General features: G+C 41.2%; 1 protein-coding gene across 8 annotated transcripts in view; it reads left to right on the top strand.

The window, feature by feature from the left end:
- The window catches only part of MYO6 (myosin VI), a 278,543-nt gene that overhangs the window by 206,255 nt on the left and 53,687 nt on the right, over positions 1–18,601 (top strand). For all 8 annotated transcript variants that reach the window (XM_077289865.1, XM_077289864.1, XM_077289863.1 and 5 more), the window contains exons 23-25: positions 2,382–2,511; positions 7,243–7,333; positions 12,691–12,841. In XM_077289865.1, the coding sequence (XP_077145980.1) occupies positions 2,382–2,511; positions 7,243–7,333; positions 12,691–12,841 (372 nt within the window). The remainder of the gene's footprint in view (positions 1–2,381; positions 2,512–7,242; positions 7,334–12,690; positions 12,842–18,601) is intronic.

The raw sequence follows: 18,601 nt of genomic DNA, 5'->3' as shown, positions 1-18,601 counted from the left end.
CGACGCCCATCGGACCGGACCGCCCCTGGGTGAGTATAATATATCTTGTTCTTATCTTTCAGGATACATCGGGGGCTTATCTACAGCATTATAGAATACTGTAGATAAGCCCCTGATGGTGGTGGCCGAAGCTTTTATACGAAAATTAGGTGACGCATTCCCTTTAAATTCTAGCAATAAAATGTAATTCCTTTCATATTGGTCAGTATTTAGCATCCGTGTATGTAAGACATTACCACAAGCCTGGAACCTACAAAGAGGGAAAACTATCATGAAAAAAAGTACCTTTAGTTTTATATACAAAAATATATTAATGACTGATGTCTGCCATAGGAAAGTGACTCTATATGGTGTAACTTGCTGAGCACACACATAATCTGTCACCAGATTTTTGCTACTCCATCTAAGAGCATGTAGAGGCTGAGTCCAGCAAAGTCTCGCTTACTGAGCTGCCTACTGTCACTTTGATAAAATCCCTGTTTTCTCTGCTGCAGATCTAGCTGTTCTCTGAATGCTGAGCTCTGTATGACCCCGCCCCCATCACTGATTGGCACTGTTCTGTGCACACTGTACATGGGAAAAAAGCTTCCAATCAGTGGTGGGGGCGGGGTTACATTATTATGCTTGTCTACCTGGCGGCAAGTCTTTGTCCCTCTAATGATAATCTGCAGATAAAACAACATTGTTACCAAAGTAGCACTAAGAGGCCAGTAAGTGACACATTGCTGGAATCAGGGTCTCTGTCTCTACGTCATGCTCCTCTCAGATTCCCGTTAATACAAAACCCAACATACAGATTCTTTTTTTTTTTTTTTTAAACTATTTCTGACCTTCTGTGTACCCAGTTTTACATAACTGAATGGGCAGTCCTATTTATATATGCTAAAACTACATTTCCCAGCAGCACTTGCTTCTCTTCAGTGCTGAAGACCCCCTCTCCTGTGTGCTCCTGACAAGCTATTCTTAGTGAAGAATTCGCCTTATGCCTCTGTGCATTCTCTGCTCCTGACTGACAGATACTGTTCGCCATCTGTATGACTGAGTGTAGCTACCTGCTTCGTTATAGCAGAGCTCAGCTGTCCTGCAGTGCAGCGCGGACACATAAGCTGAGCTGTGCTTGTTGCCTGCTGCTGACAGATCACTGATGTAAAACTGCAAATGCTGCTCTGCTGATGCCTATGGCAGACGATTATTGGCTCCTATGTACAAGCAAAGCTTCTCTGCTAGAACCCAGCTAACAATGGTGTAAAAACACACTGACATTAATGGCAGAAGTTCAGATCTGGCAGGCAGAGCGTTGTACAGGAACATAGAGGTGGATCCAGTGCAGATACTGGACTGCGCATGACTAACCAGGAGCAGTGGAACTACAGAAGGACAGGTTTAATGGCAACTCGAGGGTAAATTTGAGCCTGGAGAAATGTCCTATAGGAGGTGATAAGTGCAAAACGGGACAGATTTAAAAATGAGTTATATTGGCAGAAATTAATTAATATATGTGTATGAATTGGGATTTTGGGAATAACCCTATAAAGAGGATCTGTCACCAGATACCACAATATAAACTGCATTCATTATGAAATGGATCTTAAACTTGATGAGACTGGAGTACTTACTATGAAAATTCATGTTAGAATGGCAGTACAATCCTTTCTGAAAATGTATACTTAAAAGGATTGTCCATCATTGGGGTACAAGTCTGCAGTCACCCTATGTGACTGAACAGTTGTGAATCCTAATGGCATGCTCACTGCGCTGTGAGGATTCGCTGGTGTGTGACCCTCAGTATGCGATTTGCGTACATGCGGTCTCGTGCCAACTAAACGTGCGCTGCCTCGCTCAGTACAAGTGTGAGGCTGGACATGCCTAGTCGGAGTGTGAGTATGCAAATTGTGGTCACATGACTGCCTGCTCCTCGTCACAGCGTGTGCACTGATTCACAAGTCTGCAGTCACACGGAGTGACGGTACACTTTGCACCCAGAGTCCGGACAGCCCCTTTAATCTCCCCCACCTAGCCCAATGGACAGCTCTTCAGGGTCCTTGCACCCTTCTGCTGCTGAGATCTCTCACTGCTCAGTACAAGCTGCAGCTGTCAGTCAGACTGTGAGCGGAGACTGAATATCTTTGACTCATATATGCTATTTATATAGCATATAGATATGGCTCTTGGATTAGAGACAGAATACAATTTGGCCAAATCAAGTATAATTGGAGCATATTCCAACCCCTACATACGCCATATTATTCAGGTTACCCTATACTTATATTCATTTCACCCTAGTCACATACAAACGGATAGATCCGGAGTGAAATAGTCATCTGAATTAAAGGCCCCTTTATTATTTCCTTCTATTGAGGCTTTATTTTTTTCCTTTTCAGTTTGCCGAATTTGACCAGATCATGAAGTCTGATCCAGATCATTTAGCCGAACTGATAAAGCGTGTCAATCACTGGCTTATCTGCAGCCGCTGGAAGAAGGCCCAGTGGTGTGCACTTTCCGTCATAAAACGTAAGTGGATTATTGTGTGGCGAGGCATAAGATGGGCATTCATAAGGTTAACCATTTGCATTTGTATTCCGAGGCATGGAAATGTGTAAGAAGTATTTTACTTCCTAATCCTCTCTAGATTGGGTAGAGTCCTGAGCGCTGACCTTTCTCCTGCTGATATGCATGTCGGCACATAATAATTGTAGAAGTGCTCGCTTTTTATTGCAGAAATTATTGTTTGAGTTTTGTACGATAGATACATTTGTCCGTTATTGTTTTGACCCTAATTTTATCATTTATTGCGTAATAAATTTCCACCGAGTCCCAGAAGAATCCAAACCTATAATAACCAACTTACATCCATATTGCTAAAGAGTAATCATTTCTATTGTTATTCCTTAATCAATAGTAGACATGAAAGTAAGAAACTTTGTAATGTATTTTATCAGAGAAATTTGCTTCTTTCTCCTCAGGACTGATCATTCGCCTGCAAAATTCCAGGTAAAATGTGTATTCAGTGAAGACAGATTGTCACACTACTGAGATAAAAGATGGCAGCTGCTACTAGTAAGATTCTGTGCAGATAGGGGAGGACGGTCCTCTGCTTCTAGCTCCTCTCCCCATCTCAGTAATAATAATCTGTCTCCACTGAATATGGATTTTATTAGCGAATTGAGAATAAAAGATTAATTTTGGCGGAGACAGAAGCAGATTTCTCTGATAAGATACATTACAAAGTTTCTTATTTTCATCTGTACTATTGATTTTTGTAATAAAAATTAAAATGTCAGTTACTCCATAAGTTGTGTCAGGTAATTAGGTGTCTTTGGTACAATTATAACGTTAATTACCTTTTTCTTTTACACATTTGATAACTCCTTCCGAGAGTTGAACACATTGATTCCAGACCAAATTAGCTTCAAACTTTGTAAAATGTTGCATTCCCCCGTAACCAGTTTTTCCTTATTTGCACATGTTAGGAAAAATACCTTCCAGCCAGCTTCCATTTTTTAAATTATTTTTAGGGCCCTCAATAGCATAAAACCAAACCAAACATTACACCTCACCCCTCACCTATCCTGACATCGCAGATGCCTACCTGGTACTCCGCTGGCTCACTATTTCCTTCTTATGGCTCCAGTTTTCTCTCTGTATCTTCACTCTTTGTCACCATGAGGAGCTGTGACGCCATGATAGCTAAGGAGTGAAATGAGTAAAATATATGTTTTTTGTAATCATTTTATACTACTTATGTTCCTGGGTCTCCACAGATCTTTCTCCTGGCAAACTAATTCGTACCAAATACATTTCAATGCAAAGTGTATTTCTCGGCTTAGGCCTCATGCACACGTTGAGTTTTGGTGAGTTTTTTACCTCAGTATTTGTAAGCCAAAACCAGGAGTGGAACAGTCAGAGGAAAAGTGTAACAGAAACACGTCACCACTTCTGTATTTCTCACCCACTCCTGGTTTTGGCTTAAAAATACAATAGTGCAATATGTCACATTCCCACTAGATGAGCGCGGCCTCTCTCAATACAAGTGTAGTCTAGTCTGAATGTGGCAAGGAGTATGCATATTGCCTACTTCCGGTCACATGACCGCTGCTCCTGGTGCCGGCACTGGAGAAACCTTGTAGTGCGCAGACGATTCACAAGTCTGCAGTCACACAGAGTAACTGCAGACTTGTAGTTTTAGACCGGACATCCCTTTTAAAGTCTGAACAAAATCTAGAAATGTGAATGAGACCTAATAATATTCCATGGAATAGCACGGTGCTGTATATGAAAGCGAATCGGCGCTGTTTATTTTATTGAAGCTTTTATATGGTCAAATATGATTATCCTTATTTTAAATGGTTAAAAACTATGCAAAAATATACATTTTCTTTTTTTTCTATTTAAAACAGATGTATTTTCCAGAACTGTGTATCTGATTCTTTTAAAGGGAACCTGTCACCCCAAAAATGGAAGATGAGGTGCGGCCACCGGCATCAGGGGCTTATCTACAGCATTCTGTAATGCTGTAGATAAGCCCCCGATGTATCCTGAAAGATGAGAGAAACAGGTTAGATTATACTCACCCAGGGGCGGTCCTGCTGTGGTCCGGTCCGATGGGCGTCGCGGTCCGGTCCGGTCCGGACCAAGTTTTAGTTGCTACAGAAGTAAAATACAGATATATAGTTTTTGCAGCTGGTGCTAGAGAACATTTATCAGTTTGCTATATTCAGGACTGTATAAAGTATGGCATTTCATTGCGCTATCCCTTTACATCAGATGGAGCGGAGTTCACCAATTTTGCAGAGCGGAGTCTGTTCTTGCCTTAATATGTCATACATGACTTTCCGTAATAATGGCCGTAAACCTGCCAAGTTAAAGGGGTTTTCCATTTTCCTCAAAGTGTTCCCCACTGTAACTGAAGTCCTGCGGCCATTATACAGAGATTGGAGCAGCAGCCGAGAGCACGATGCTGGCACCAAGCGGGATGAGTCCTGTCTAGCTTATTTTACGTGCCTGCAAGCCATATGGGTCCTCTTTGTTCAAAGTGGAGAACCCCTTTCACTCGGTGAGCCATCGTGTTACACAAAACAAGTAGTTAAATTTAAATATAGAGGCTAATAACATTCACATATGGTATATACTGCCTATCGTAGTGCTTATTAAAGGGGTTTGACACCTTTTGGGGCAATTTTACAATAAATGTTATCAGTCTTTTTCTGAGCTCCTCTCAGCTGCTATATGACCACAGACTACATTAAAGTTGAATGCGACTTGATACATAGAGCTTGTAAAAGCTATAATGGTGCAAAATTTGTAATGAAACTCCTTGTTGCCAAAATTAGTAGTATCAACCCTCTTAAACTGCGTATATGAGCATGTAGATCATAGGAAGCTGAATAAAATGATACATTGATATCTACGATCTGATGTTTTATTCCTGAGAAATCCACGTTTTTCTTAATATGTAAATGAGCTGTTAAGATCTATGGGCCGGACATTGATCTTCATGAGAATCTGCCTCCAGAGTTTATTTTAAACGTTACCAGTGTGAGACATGTAATGACTGACGGTATTCTCTTCTGATCTACATGTCTCACACTGATAACTCCCCATTTCATTTAAAGTAAGCCTTAGAGGCAAATTCTCAGGGAGATCTATGTCCGGCCCATAGATCTTAATAGCTCATTTACATATTAGGAAAAATGTGGATTTCTCCCGACTAAGACATCGGATTGCAGATATCAAGGTATCATTTTATTCAGCTTCCTATGCTCTACATGCCCATATAGACGGTGTAGGAGGGTTGATCCTACTGGCAGATTCTTTTTGAAAGCGTTGTCCAGTGATCCAGTTATCTGCAGGATAGGTGATCACTTACTGATCAGTCGGTGGTGTCTGACCGCTGGGACTTGCAGATGGCAGAATTTTTATCCCTGACTGGAAACTTTGATCCCCCTTTACAAATTGGAGTGCAGGTTTGACAACTGACCACCTCTCCATTCATTCTCTATGGGACTGCAGGAAAAAGCGGAGTTCAGCAACCCCGTAGGGAATGAATGGAGCAGATGTCTAGCCTGTGGAATGCAGATCCATTCTTATGGGAATAAAAGTTCTACCAATTAGTGTTTGTCAACGCCACTGACCAGGGTATCGCATATCGTGTGAAGAGGTAATAACTGATTTCACAAGACAATGTCTTTCGATCTTCTCATGGGCCTCACATCGCTAATATAGGGAACAGACGCTGCAGAGCCATTCTGCCCCTGTGATCTATGCATCCCAAAAGATGGACATTAAAGATTCCCGTCAGGATGTCTCCAAGTTCCAGACCTTGGGATGATAAATGTAACTCGCAGTATTTCTGTTATTCCCAAGTGGATAGTCGTTGCTCGTGGAGTTTGCTACTTGTCAGCCGCTAACATTGTCTTGTACCTCTGCAGTCACTAACACCTCCGCCAGCTCCTAAATCTGCCCGGCCAGCCAGAGTGTGCTATGGGGGCATTGAGATGCAGGAGCAGGAAGCCCATTAGTGCTCTTCCCTGACAGCTGGAACCATTCAGCGCATGTAGAAATGCTGAGCTGCTGGCATTGTCCATTACAATCTCCAGGCCGCCGGTGCTCGCCATCATTTCCTATGTGCTTGTGTTATTTTTACCATGTTAAAAGCTCTCGAAACTCCGAAGCAGTCATTGGGTTATGCTGGGGAAAGCCATGTAATTCTCTGACAATCAAATAAAACATTTCTTTATTTTCTGCACAGATAAAGTCAATTTTGCAAATATGAGCTTTTTAATGGATTGCTGTGAGTGAATAGGAAGCTTGGCAGCTTTGTGATTCTGCTCGAAATGTGCTGAATGCCTTCATTGCTATTCTGTCCCAGCTCCGAGAGCATAGCTGTTCATTAATAATAATAATAAATGTCATGGAGACATATTGTGACGGTATACTCAATGCTCATATTGACATCAGGGACTCCATTATTATCTTTCAGCATTTTTAGATAGAAAAATAAATGTATTGATCACGTTGGGGGGCTAATTTGACATGGTTAGAGAAACTAGGGGAGGCTCCTGCTGCAGCTAGTTGTCTGACAGCCAGAATTAAAGTTATTTATTTACTCGCTTATATTACGCCATCATATTCCACAGCATTTTAAAGTTAAAGAAAAAAAAAAAAGTTTTACTGGTTTGTGTGCTTATGATTTCCATAATAATAAATTCCAATTGAAAATGATTTTCTGTTTTTCTTTTAAAGTAAAAAATAAAATAAAGTATCGGGCTTCAGCTTGCATTAAGATGCAAAAGACCATTCGGATGTGGCTCTGCAGAAAGAAGCACAAACCACGGTAAGAATGAAGGCTGCGTGCAGAATCCGTTTTCTCTTTCAGCCATCCCATGATTTGTCGTTTGTTTTCTCTCTCCATGCCTTTATTCCTGCCAGCCTGATCCGACTACTTGTTCTCACAATCACAGATTGCTTTTCAGACACGTAAGGCTGTAATCTAGAACAGGTGTTCGATACCTATGTGAAATGAGACCGCCATTACAGATTTCGAGATTGAGCAATTCATCCCAATCAGTTGACAGAGTAGATGATATGTTTCCTTTTGGAAACAACATAAACATAACGCTGCCATCATCTTGTTTTTACATTTTAACAGCTACTTTTATTGGTACAGATGCCATATCTTTTGTTTATCAGCACTGGATACATTTCTGCTTGTATTTCTTCGATCGTGCTTTTTAAAATTAACCATGGGAATGAAGCGCTAGGCATTTGTCATCTTTTAAGCATTTTCATGTTAAAGGGAACCTGTCGCTAGTTTTGGCCGATAAGAGATACGGCCATCACTTTTCAGGGCTGATATACAGCATTCTATAATGCTGTATATCTGCCCCCAACCTGTAAGAGAAGAAAAATCAGTTTTATTATACTCACCCAGGGGGCGGTCTGGTCCGATGGGCGTCGCTGGTCTTGGTCAGGTGCCTCCCTTCTTCTTGCGATGCCGCCCTCCTGCATGCTTCGTGTGGATGACTCGGCACCGCGCCCCTGCATATTACAAAAGATGAGTATTATAAAAGTGAGGTCGGGGTCACACTTGTGAATGTGATGCTAGAAACTCGCGCATCAATACCCGGCACTGCCGCCGGCACTCAGGACTTGAGTGTGCGGATGCATAGAAATACATGCAGCCACACGCACCAGTCCTGAGTGCCGGCGGCAGTGCCGGGTGTTGATGCGAGAGACTCGCGCGAGTTTCTCGCACCACACTCGGAAGTGTGACCCCGGCCTTATTTTTCTTCTCTTACAGGTCAGTTTGGGGGCAGATATACAGCATTATAGAATGCTGTATATCGGCCCTGAAAGGTGATGGCCTTATCTTATATCGGCCAAACCTGGTGACTGGTTCCCATTAACGTCTTCTCAGTTTTATGCCAAAACTGACGATAAGCAGCCACAATAGGGAAAAGTAGGTGCTAGGGTTGTAAACCAGTAACTGTGGATCTGCATGTCTCTATGGACTAATAGCCATAAGTATTCGGCAATAGTGTTCTCTGTTTAATTATGCATTATGGTGATTGTTACACCAACTATTACCAAGTTTCACATGTGTTCCCTAAGGGCATCGGCTTTTAAGTAGGATAATGTGGCCTGGCCTTCTGCAAAAAACAGATTGTTCAGAAGTGGTTTGAGGAACATGATAGTGTTCAAGATGTGCTGGAAAAATAACTGAGGAACTCACAACTTAAAGGAGTTGTATGGGACTTTTATATTTAAATGAGGGGGCAGATGTGCACTAAACTGTCACAGCCACTATACAGATGACTGAGCTGTCCCGTGCACCTCCGCAGCTAAGAACATCCAGCCTGGTCCGGGAACAGCTGATCAGGGGTGCTGGGTGTTGCACCCTCACCAACCATAAATTGATAGCCTAGCTCAAGAATAAGCCGTAAAAATAAAAATCCCTTTACAACCCCTTTAAGGGGAGTTTTAAACTAAAAGAACAGGTTCTGCGCTCTGAATGCTCCCCAGACTTTTCCCTCTACTTTTGAGTGATGGCTGTGGCATCCAATCATGAAACCTCTAAAAAATGTCACTGAGGCGTAAGAGGAAGGTGCAGAGGACCATGGACACTGAATATGAAGGGACGTTCCTGACAAACCTGCATTGCATCATGGATTCGTACTTGGATTACTTGGACAGAAATCCAACATGACCATGGACGTAGTGTTATGTTTAAGCTGTTCTTTCTGTCAACCTAAATTGTCAGCAGTTTTGAGGGGTCTAAACTGATAGGAATCCCTTTCAGAGGTCATGCCTTAAAAGGTCACAGTTGTCTTTGCAGCACAATAGGGTCATACGCAGTATTAGGCAATGGTTTTGGTATTATACATCTGGTGAAATAAGTATTGAACACACCACCTATTTTCAAAGTGAATACATTTCTAAAGGTGCTATTGACATGAAATTCACACCAGATGTCAATAACATCCCATCCAATCTGATACAGGTAAAGAAATCAAGCCATACATGTCCATAAATTAAGTCATGTGTAATAATGAGAAAGAACACAGGGAATACATGAAGAAAGAGAGGTGCAAAAAGCCATGGAAAGTCATGACACCAGCTATCAGTAATTAGAAAGTAATCTTGCCATTTATTGAAAAATAAAATGAGCTGATTCAACTGATGGCCAATACCAAGGTGCCACAAGAAACATCTCATGATGGCTAAAATTGAGACGTCTCAAGACTTTTGCAACCTTACTGTTGAAAAACATACTGATGGCATTGGTTACAAAAGAATTTCAAAACTACTGAAGGATCCAGTGAGTACTGTTGGGAAAATAATCCGGAAGTGGAAAGAGCATGATTTCACCTTAAATCACGACAGATGCTTCTCGTGAGATTTCAGACAAAGGAGTGAAAAGAAGTATCAAAAGAGTTGTCCAAGAGCTAATAACCACCTGTGGACAGCTACAGAAAGACCTGGAATCAGCAGGTACAATTGTTTAAAAGAAAATGATAAGTAATGCACTCAACCTCCATGGCCTGTATACACGCTCACCACGAAAGACTCCATTGCTGAACAAAAAGCATGTTCAAGTGCGTTCAAAAATTTACTCAACAACATGCCAGTGAAAATACTGGGAGAATATAGTCTGGTCAGATGAGACCAAAATTTAACCTTTTGGATGCCTTTTGCAGACCACAAGGCACTGCTTAACACCCTAAAAACACCATACCAACAGTGAAATTTGGAGGTGGGAACATCATGGTGTTGGGCTATTTTTCAGCATACGGCACTGGCAAACTTTGTATAAATGATGGAAGGATAAATGGACAAATGTACCGAGACATTTTTATAGAAATCTGCCGCCACCTATCAGGATGATGAAGTTGAAACTAGAGTGGACATTTCAACAAGACAATGATCCCAAACACACAGCAGGGAAATTCTCAATTGGTTTCAGAGAAATAAAATAAAGCTGCTAGAATGGCCCAGCCAATCAGCTGACCTGAATTCAATAGAACTTTTATGGGAGGAAACTAAAGCTCAGAATTCATAGAAGGAGCCCACGGAACCTTCAGAATTTGAAGAGTGTGTGGGAGAATGGACCACAATCACACCTGAGCAATGTATGTGACTAGTTTCTCCATTCAAGAGATATCTTGAAGCTGTCATCACCAACAAAGGCTTTTAAGTATTCACTAATTTTTAGTAAGTGTGTTCAATACCTTTTCCCTATGTATTTTATCATTATTACACATACCTTAAAGTACCACTTCAGCGTTTTTTTATTGCACTACTGAAGTGGTCCTTTAAATGTAATTCCCCTTCTGCCTGTCTCATACTTGGGTTCCTCCTTCATCTTTTTCCACCGCTTCACATCGCTCTCTGGCGAAAAGTGATCTGCCGGCAGCTCCAGTGTTTCATAGAGATCTATGAAGGTCACTTTTCAATACATCTGTGAGAGCACCGTTCTGGGTCACATAGACATGCAGGTAAGTATAAGAACATTTAAAGCACAACTCCCTCACTGGAAAAAAAAACACTGGAGTGTGCTTTAATTTATGGACATCTATGGTTTGATTCCTTTATCTGTGTATATTGGATGGTTTGTTACCAACATCTGATGAGAATTTCATGTCAATAGCACCTTTAGAAATACAGTTAGAAAATTTGTGATGTGTTCAATACTTATTTCACTCGCTGTAGCTGATCAGGGTATATGTAAAATGATACACACCTCACAATTGAAATTGCAACACCAAGAAGGAAAAATTGGGGAATTATGAAAATCACTTTATGTTAATGTTATACAAATTACCATATTAAAAATGGAAACTAAATGTTTAAAACATCTTGTATTCAATATGGAGTATGAGCACCACGTGCAGAAGACCCTGCACTTACAAGCTTTGGCATGTTATCGATTAGGATTTTAATGGTTATCTGAGGAATGTTCTGCCACGCCGAATGCACTTAGACACGCAAATCATAAGATCCACAGCTGGCAGCTCCCATTACAGTTGTCAACAAATGAATTGCGTACCAGATGTCCTTGATAGGCGACAAGTCCGAAGGTGCTACAGACCATATTAACACATATAGGTCAGAATGTTCACTGGATGAAGAACAAAACGCGACCTGGCATTATCGTGTTGAAAAAATGGCTCCTGTGACACATTGCAGAATTGACCGTACCACTAGTTCCACGACCAAATCAATGTAAAGCTGAGCTTTTAGTGTACCTTAAATGAAGACTAGAGGGGCCGGGCTACTGTACATTATTCCACCCCACACAACAATTCTGGGAGTAAGGCTGGTGTGACTTTACTTCCAAGGATGTTGCAGAGTGGTCCACTGCACGTTAAATTAAACACCACTTGCTAAGACTATCCCATCTAGTAGTGTCTGCACAAAACTTCACAAGTTGTATGCCTGAGCCAAATGTCCTGCTTGTGACCTCACTTCACCACTCTCAAAGAATATCATAGTTCAGAGCAAGATGGCAATGGTGGTTAGAATTGAGATCTTCCTCTTCAGTAATGAGTCCTGATTTTGTTTTTGACTTGATGACAACCAAAGATTGGTCTGGAGACCACGTGGGAATGCAATTATGAAGCCTTCACGTGGCAAAGGGAAATTTTGCCTGCCATTTTCTAACATGACAATGCAAGTCCAGATATTGCTTGTGCTACTGTGAGCAGCTTATGTGTCCTAAATACGCTATCACGACTTGCAGCATCTCCGAACTAGTCTCCCATCGACCTTTACTGGGATGTAATTATTTGAGAGCTACCAACAGAGGATCTTGTTGATTTACCAAGTGCATACAATATGGAGGAACATACCTCAGACAACCAACAATAACCTTGTTGATACCATACCAAGGCGTTTAAGTACATGTGTTTATGCGTGTGGCACTGGGACTTGATACTGAATATATTGACATGCTTTGAAAATATTGTTTTTTTTCATCATTTGCATTAACATTATATAACAATATTAACATGTCTTGATCCTGTGATCTCCAGAACTCCATGACTTGTCCTTTTTGGTGATGCAATTTCAGTATTAAAGAGTGTATATAAAATAGAGCTGGAAATACTAAGATACAGGGGGGCTTGTGCATATACAGATTATTGAAATATACTTCATGCCTTTCTAAAATACAATTTCCATTTTATTTTCAAGAATTGAAGGTGTGATGAAGGTGCGAACACTGAAATCTAGGCTTATCAGATTCAATGAAGTTGTGAATGCTCTTAAAGAAGGGAAGCCGGAGATGAGCAAACAGGTGAAGGACCTGGAGTCGTCCATCGATGCTCTTCTGTCGAAGATAAAGGTGAGCTTGACAGCATTAGTACGTCTGTTCTCTTCTCTCGATGCATCGCGTTCTGTATGCTAAAAATGTCATTATGCAGAATAGACTTGCATGAGGAAGGAAATAAATGAGTATTTTTCACACTTCCTGCCTCAGATTCTTTGGCAGGTTACTTGCAATCGTAATTGTGTAAAAAGATGTAAATTTCAATAATGCTCATAACAAAGCCTCATCACAGATAATATGCCTACTGTGCTTGGAATGATTCATGCCGGTGAAAATTTGACGTGCTGTCACTTTGTTTCTATTTCAGAAAGTATTTTTCAGTCTCTCATGGTTTCTATAACTTTATTTTGTACAGAGAGATTATATTTTGTTAAGGGATTCCAGTGTACAGGCTGAAGATCGAGTACGGTGAAGAAGTTAAAGGATTTCCAGTATCCTGAGCAGTTTATAAAAGGCCAGGATGAGCCATTTAGTCTTCCGTGTCTTGCCACCACTTGCTTTAGTAGATCTTGACACTCTGTCTACATTAGCTTCGACTCCCCTGGTATTTGCCAAAGGTTGAACCTTACTAATCGAGGGTCTGTGATCCGTATAAGTGTCTAACCCAGCCACAGTTCAGCAGACATGGTGTATGCCGAGTGTCGTAATCATTTTTTTTTTTACCATTTCGAGCCTGTAACTATTTAAACATCCAACACTCAAGAGTTTAGTATAAAATCTGGAAAGCATCGGCCGTCGTTAGGCAGCCGGGCCCGTGGTCCTGGTTAATGAGGTACTGGTTGGTAATCAGCGGCTAGCGATTTATCCGTTTGTTTGTTTTCTTTCTTTGTTACATGACGGATGAGTAGAGATGAGATCACTTCTATACTCTTGGATTGCGAAGATGCATCTAGTGTGCCAGATGAGGATTCATGAAATGTAACGCACAGTCATCCCTTACACAGCTGCACGTAAAGCTGCTGGCAGATCACTACAGCAGCTGTGCTTGTTTTCTGCCTTCCATTGAAGCAGCGTTAACACCAAACTGACTGCATACATGCAATTTGACATAAAGCAGGAGTCTAATTGCTAATCAGCTTAATTCCATTTGTAAACCATCATCAGTGGAAAAGGAAGTCGATCAACTTCTCCTTCTCCCTCCACCTGCGCCGCTTGTGTACTTGTCTTTTACAATAGAATAGAAAGCTTCTTTTTCTATTCTGCAAACTGATTTTAGATTTTCCGACATGTGTTAAAGAGGCCTTCCACCCCAAATGTAAAAAATTGGCCCAACAGCATGAAAATTGCAGCTAAAACTTGATAATATATATATTTTTATAGGTTTGATGATTTTTGTGGTGGCTGTGGTTTGAAAGCAGGAAATTCAGTTCTGTTAATTCCATCTGAATTTGGAATTCTCTGGAACTGATGATCAGCTGTCATTTTATCAGGACGAGCAATCAAGTGAGCCATTTATCATCAAATGCACAGGCAGTAGAGCTGGTCATGCACATAAAGTAGCTTTCATGTGTTTTCAAAGGAGCGAGCAGAGAAAGCCAGTGTCATAGAGCCCTGGCAGCTGCCTATTTTCTGAAGAACAAAAGGGTTAGGCATTTAAATTCCAACTGCCGGATCCCTACCTTCATTGAACTCCTCTTTTAGGGAAAGTTGGAAGAAATCTGATACACATTAGATGGTAGGTCAATCCCACCAACTTTAGTTTAATGTGTATGAGGGCCTGAGATCAAAGGTGACAACCGATATAGTCACAATTCCTTGTGGCTTTTGCAACTGTATAGATTGTCTGCACATACCCTAACAGAGATATCACAATCAGTAAATGTTGCGTACTTGTGCAGTGTCCAGATGTTACAGCATAGTAGATGAGATTTTAAGAAATCCCATGTCCACAATGTGTCCACAGATGTCTGCCCGTGGAGATGGACCTGCAGCGCGTCTCTCCAGACTGCACCATGTCAATTTCTCTTGAGGCGATGCAAGTCTCCACAAGAGAAATTTAACCAGTGGGGCTCATTTAGACGTCACTGATTTTCTTGTACGAGACAATCAGTCCAAGTTTCTTCAGTGTTCTTTTTTTTTTTTTCTTTGTCAGTTTCATCACAGTTTGGGCAGTGTCAGTTTTTTCATAAGTGTTTGGCATGCCTTTGATCTGTTTTACTATAAAAAAAAAAAAAAAAAACGTTTTCCTCTTTTTCCTATCTAGTAGTCAGTAAAAAATGAACAGCTCTCAGATGGCATCCAGGTGCCGTCCATTTTTTTTCACAGACCTTAGATTTGCATTGCCAATTTTGACATGACATTTTGATCAAAATCGTATATTCCTCCATGTAAATGACCCCATTCACTATTCTAGATACGAGTGCGATCTATGAAAAACATTGATGGCTCTCATATGCACACATGACAGATGTGACAAAATTGGACCACTTCACTGATCCTTTCTACCATGTTTCCCATAACAGTGCTCTGCCGCCTTCCTGTCTCCAGTGTGGTGCTGCTTGAATGCATTGTGGAATATTTCTTATTCCCAGGGGCACAAGTCCTAGCATCTCACTTGCCAGTACACGTCGACCTTCTTATTGTTAGACCACCTGATAAATCCAACTTCCAAATTCCACTATATTTAGTACATCCTTAATTTACGTTATAGTAATTATAATTTGCTTTAGTCTTTTTTCCGTGTTTTTTTCCAGTAAACCTTTTGAAGGCATAAGGCTTTGGACCATTTCCTGTTCAGCAGACTGAAGTGAGCAGCGCCATTCTCCATCCTTCCTTTCACATTTTGAAGCTAATTCATTTGGCATGCTTGCTTGCTGGCTGGCTTGTCGTGTTGGCTTCTCTTGGAGGTGGTCCCTTAGCAGCGCAGGTGCACTTTGATCATTCATTGAAGATTCCGCGTCTGACACCCAATAATGTAATTACTGAGCTTTACAGAACAATACGTGGTAGTGATTCACATATTTAAGGTTTATTGTATGATTAAAGACAAAACGACCCTTCTCCTAGATCATATGCGCCAGTGATCAGTTTTGGGTAGGGGGCTATAGTACATTATAGTACATTACTGCTTGGGAACATAATTTAATTTAGGAGGCAGGTTTGCATTATAAACTAAATAAAATGTTTGCATTAAGATTAATACTTTTTTTTTAAACAATGTAAATTATCAGTAAGAATAAATTAGATCTGAGGATTCTACCATTAATATTAGACAATTGCATTATATTCTATTTCTACTAGCCAAAATAGCTGGAGTGTTCAGAGTATAGAGTATATGGAAGAGCAGTCACAGGATGGTGGGCTGTAGGAAAGATGTAGGGACTTTGATTTTTTTACACCTTTTCCAAAGGGTTACTAAATGGTGTGTCACATCAGTGTAACCATTTTATTAAATACGCAGCCAACATAGACATCATAGCCAGGGCTGCGGAGTCAGAGTCGTGGAGTCGGAGCCCATTTTGGTGGAGTCAGTCAGTGTCATGGAAGTTGAGGAGTCGGAGGTTTGGCTTACCGACTCCACAGCCCTGATCATAGCAGGATCCCTACTCTGATCCCACTTTACAGTATTAGTCATTGTAGAAAGCCATTGGCAACCGCGACTGCCACACTGGATGACTTGGGGCACCTATGTGTTTGAAATGAGTGGCTATAATATCAGTTTATTGGCAGATGTGTGGCCATCTACAGGGGATCCTTTTTTTAGATTGGTTTTCTTGATAGATAAATTACTTCAATGTAATTTCACGCGAACACCTGGAACACTGCCGATATACACGCCAAATATGTCTATGGGGGTTCATTAGATGGAGAACAAAAGGTTGGCTTCTTGCTTCAGTTTGGCTGATTAGACATTGAGTATATATTTACCTATTTTACTTGCTTTCATAGTCCCATTAATTCCGCAGCGCTTTACAGACATTATCATCACTGTCCCCGATGGGGCTCATAATCTAGATTCCCTGTCAGTAGGTCTTTGGTGTGTGGAGGGAAACCGGAGAACCTGGAGGAAACCCGCGCAAACACGGAGAGAACATACAAACTCCTTACAGAAACCGGAGAACCCGGAGGAAACCCGCGCAAACACGGAGAGAACATGCAAACTCCTTACAGATGCTGTACTTGGTGGGATTTGAACCCAGGACCCCAGCACTACAAAGCAACAGTGCTAACCACTGAGAGTGGATGTGGATATGGCATCCTGAGAATTCCATTAAACAAAATGTATGCACGATATGTGCTTTTCTAAAATGGTAGCTAGGAAGGATGGATACCCTTATATTATGTAAAGTTACATGCTTGACATGGTAAGGAGACTTATAGGCCATGCAATGCTGCTTTGGGAAATTAAATATGCAAATTGTCTCTTCAGAGAGGAAAAGCACTTGAACTATAGTGCCGTCTATTGAAAGTAGCAATCGAAAAGTCAGTATCAATCCTTTAACAATCTTTGCCACATGATTTTGGATAAAAGCCAAACCAGAATCTCAATTTCCAGTCACGTGTTTCCGGTTGTTGCCCCTCCTCAGTGCAAAGCAAGAGATTTGATTTGGCCATATCAGAGGCCAAAGCTCATTAAAGGGTCTATATTGACTGTTAGGATTGCTACTTCCAGTAGGTGGCACTAGAGTTCAAGCCCTCTTCCCCTCCGAGGAGGCAGTTTGTATGCCATTACATGTCATCCGTCACAGCCTCTGTGTAACTCATATGCTGGGAACTTTTCCTGCCTATACACTCAACATAAACAGCTTAAGGAAATAACTGGATCATTAATTTTTATGTGCAGAATATCACAGTTCATGACGTCGTTCCACCAGACTTTCACAAACCCCGGAGATAATAGCCAGTAATATCATTCTGTCTCTTGCCCCCAAAGTAAGACTCTGATCGATATCACTGGTAGGAAGGAGTTTGCAACCCACAGAAGGTCACGCTTCTTAGCGATGAAATGTCAAAGATCTCCGTCTCTTAGTGGGAAATATTGTGTCTGTATTGAGCAGTTTTAATTTCCAAGGTTACTGCATGCTCTGAAGCGTCTCGTCCTGCTCCACAATATGGCTGCATCGTAGGAATTCTCTGCAATGCGTCTTCAGATACTAATGTCAGTCGTTAGCACGGCCAAGATTTGTGGCGTTCATTTGATTTGGGTTTTCATTTACTTATAGGCAAACAACCTTCATACTGAGGAATATAAATGATGCCTCATACTGATGGCTGCAGCAACCATTGATTTCAATATGGCTGCAAAAGGATAAAAGGATTCTGTCACCAGGTTTTGGCTACCCCATCTGAGAGCAGCATAATATAGTGGCAGGGACCCCGAGATCATTGATGCATCACTTACTGGGCTGCCTGCTGTAGTTTTGGTAAAATCACTGCTTTATTGGCTGCAGATCTACCAGTTCTTGGAAACCTGAGCTCTACACCACTAATTGGAAGCTTTCTGCCTATGCACAGAGTACACAGAAAGCTTCTGATCCGTGGTGGGCGCTGGGTTATTCAGGACTCATGAAGAAAGAGCATTACATTTCAGCAGGTTTATTACTCCTCTAGTGATAGTCATGTCCTTGTTTCATTTTCTTCGCATTGATATTTTATTAACTGATAAAAGTATTTCCAGGACTGAGATATTGATGACCTATCTTTGGGTAGAATTTTAATGTCAGACCTGAGAGAGTGTGAGACCCCACACACTTACCCACATTCGGGTGCAACTGGAGCTGAGCCCTACAGGAAGTCGAAACAGAATGGCTTCCTATATGCGGTGCCTGTTCACGT

This window comes from Ranitomeya variabilis, chromosome 2, assembly GCF_051348905.1.
Source record: "Ranitomeya variabilis isolate aRanVar5 chromosome 2, aRanVar5.hap1, whole genome shotgun sequence".
Classification (NCBI taxonomy): domain Eukaryota; kingdom Metazoa; phylum Chordata; class Amphibia; order Anura; family Dendrobatidae; genus Ranitomeya; species Ranitomeya variabilis.
The sequence above is the reverse complement of the archived record's forward strand: the minus strand, read 5'-3'. Positions and strand labels throughout refer to the sequence as shown.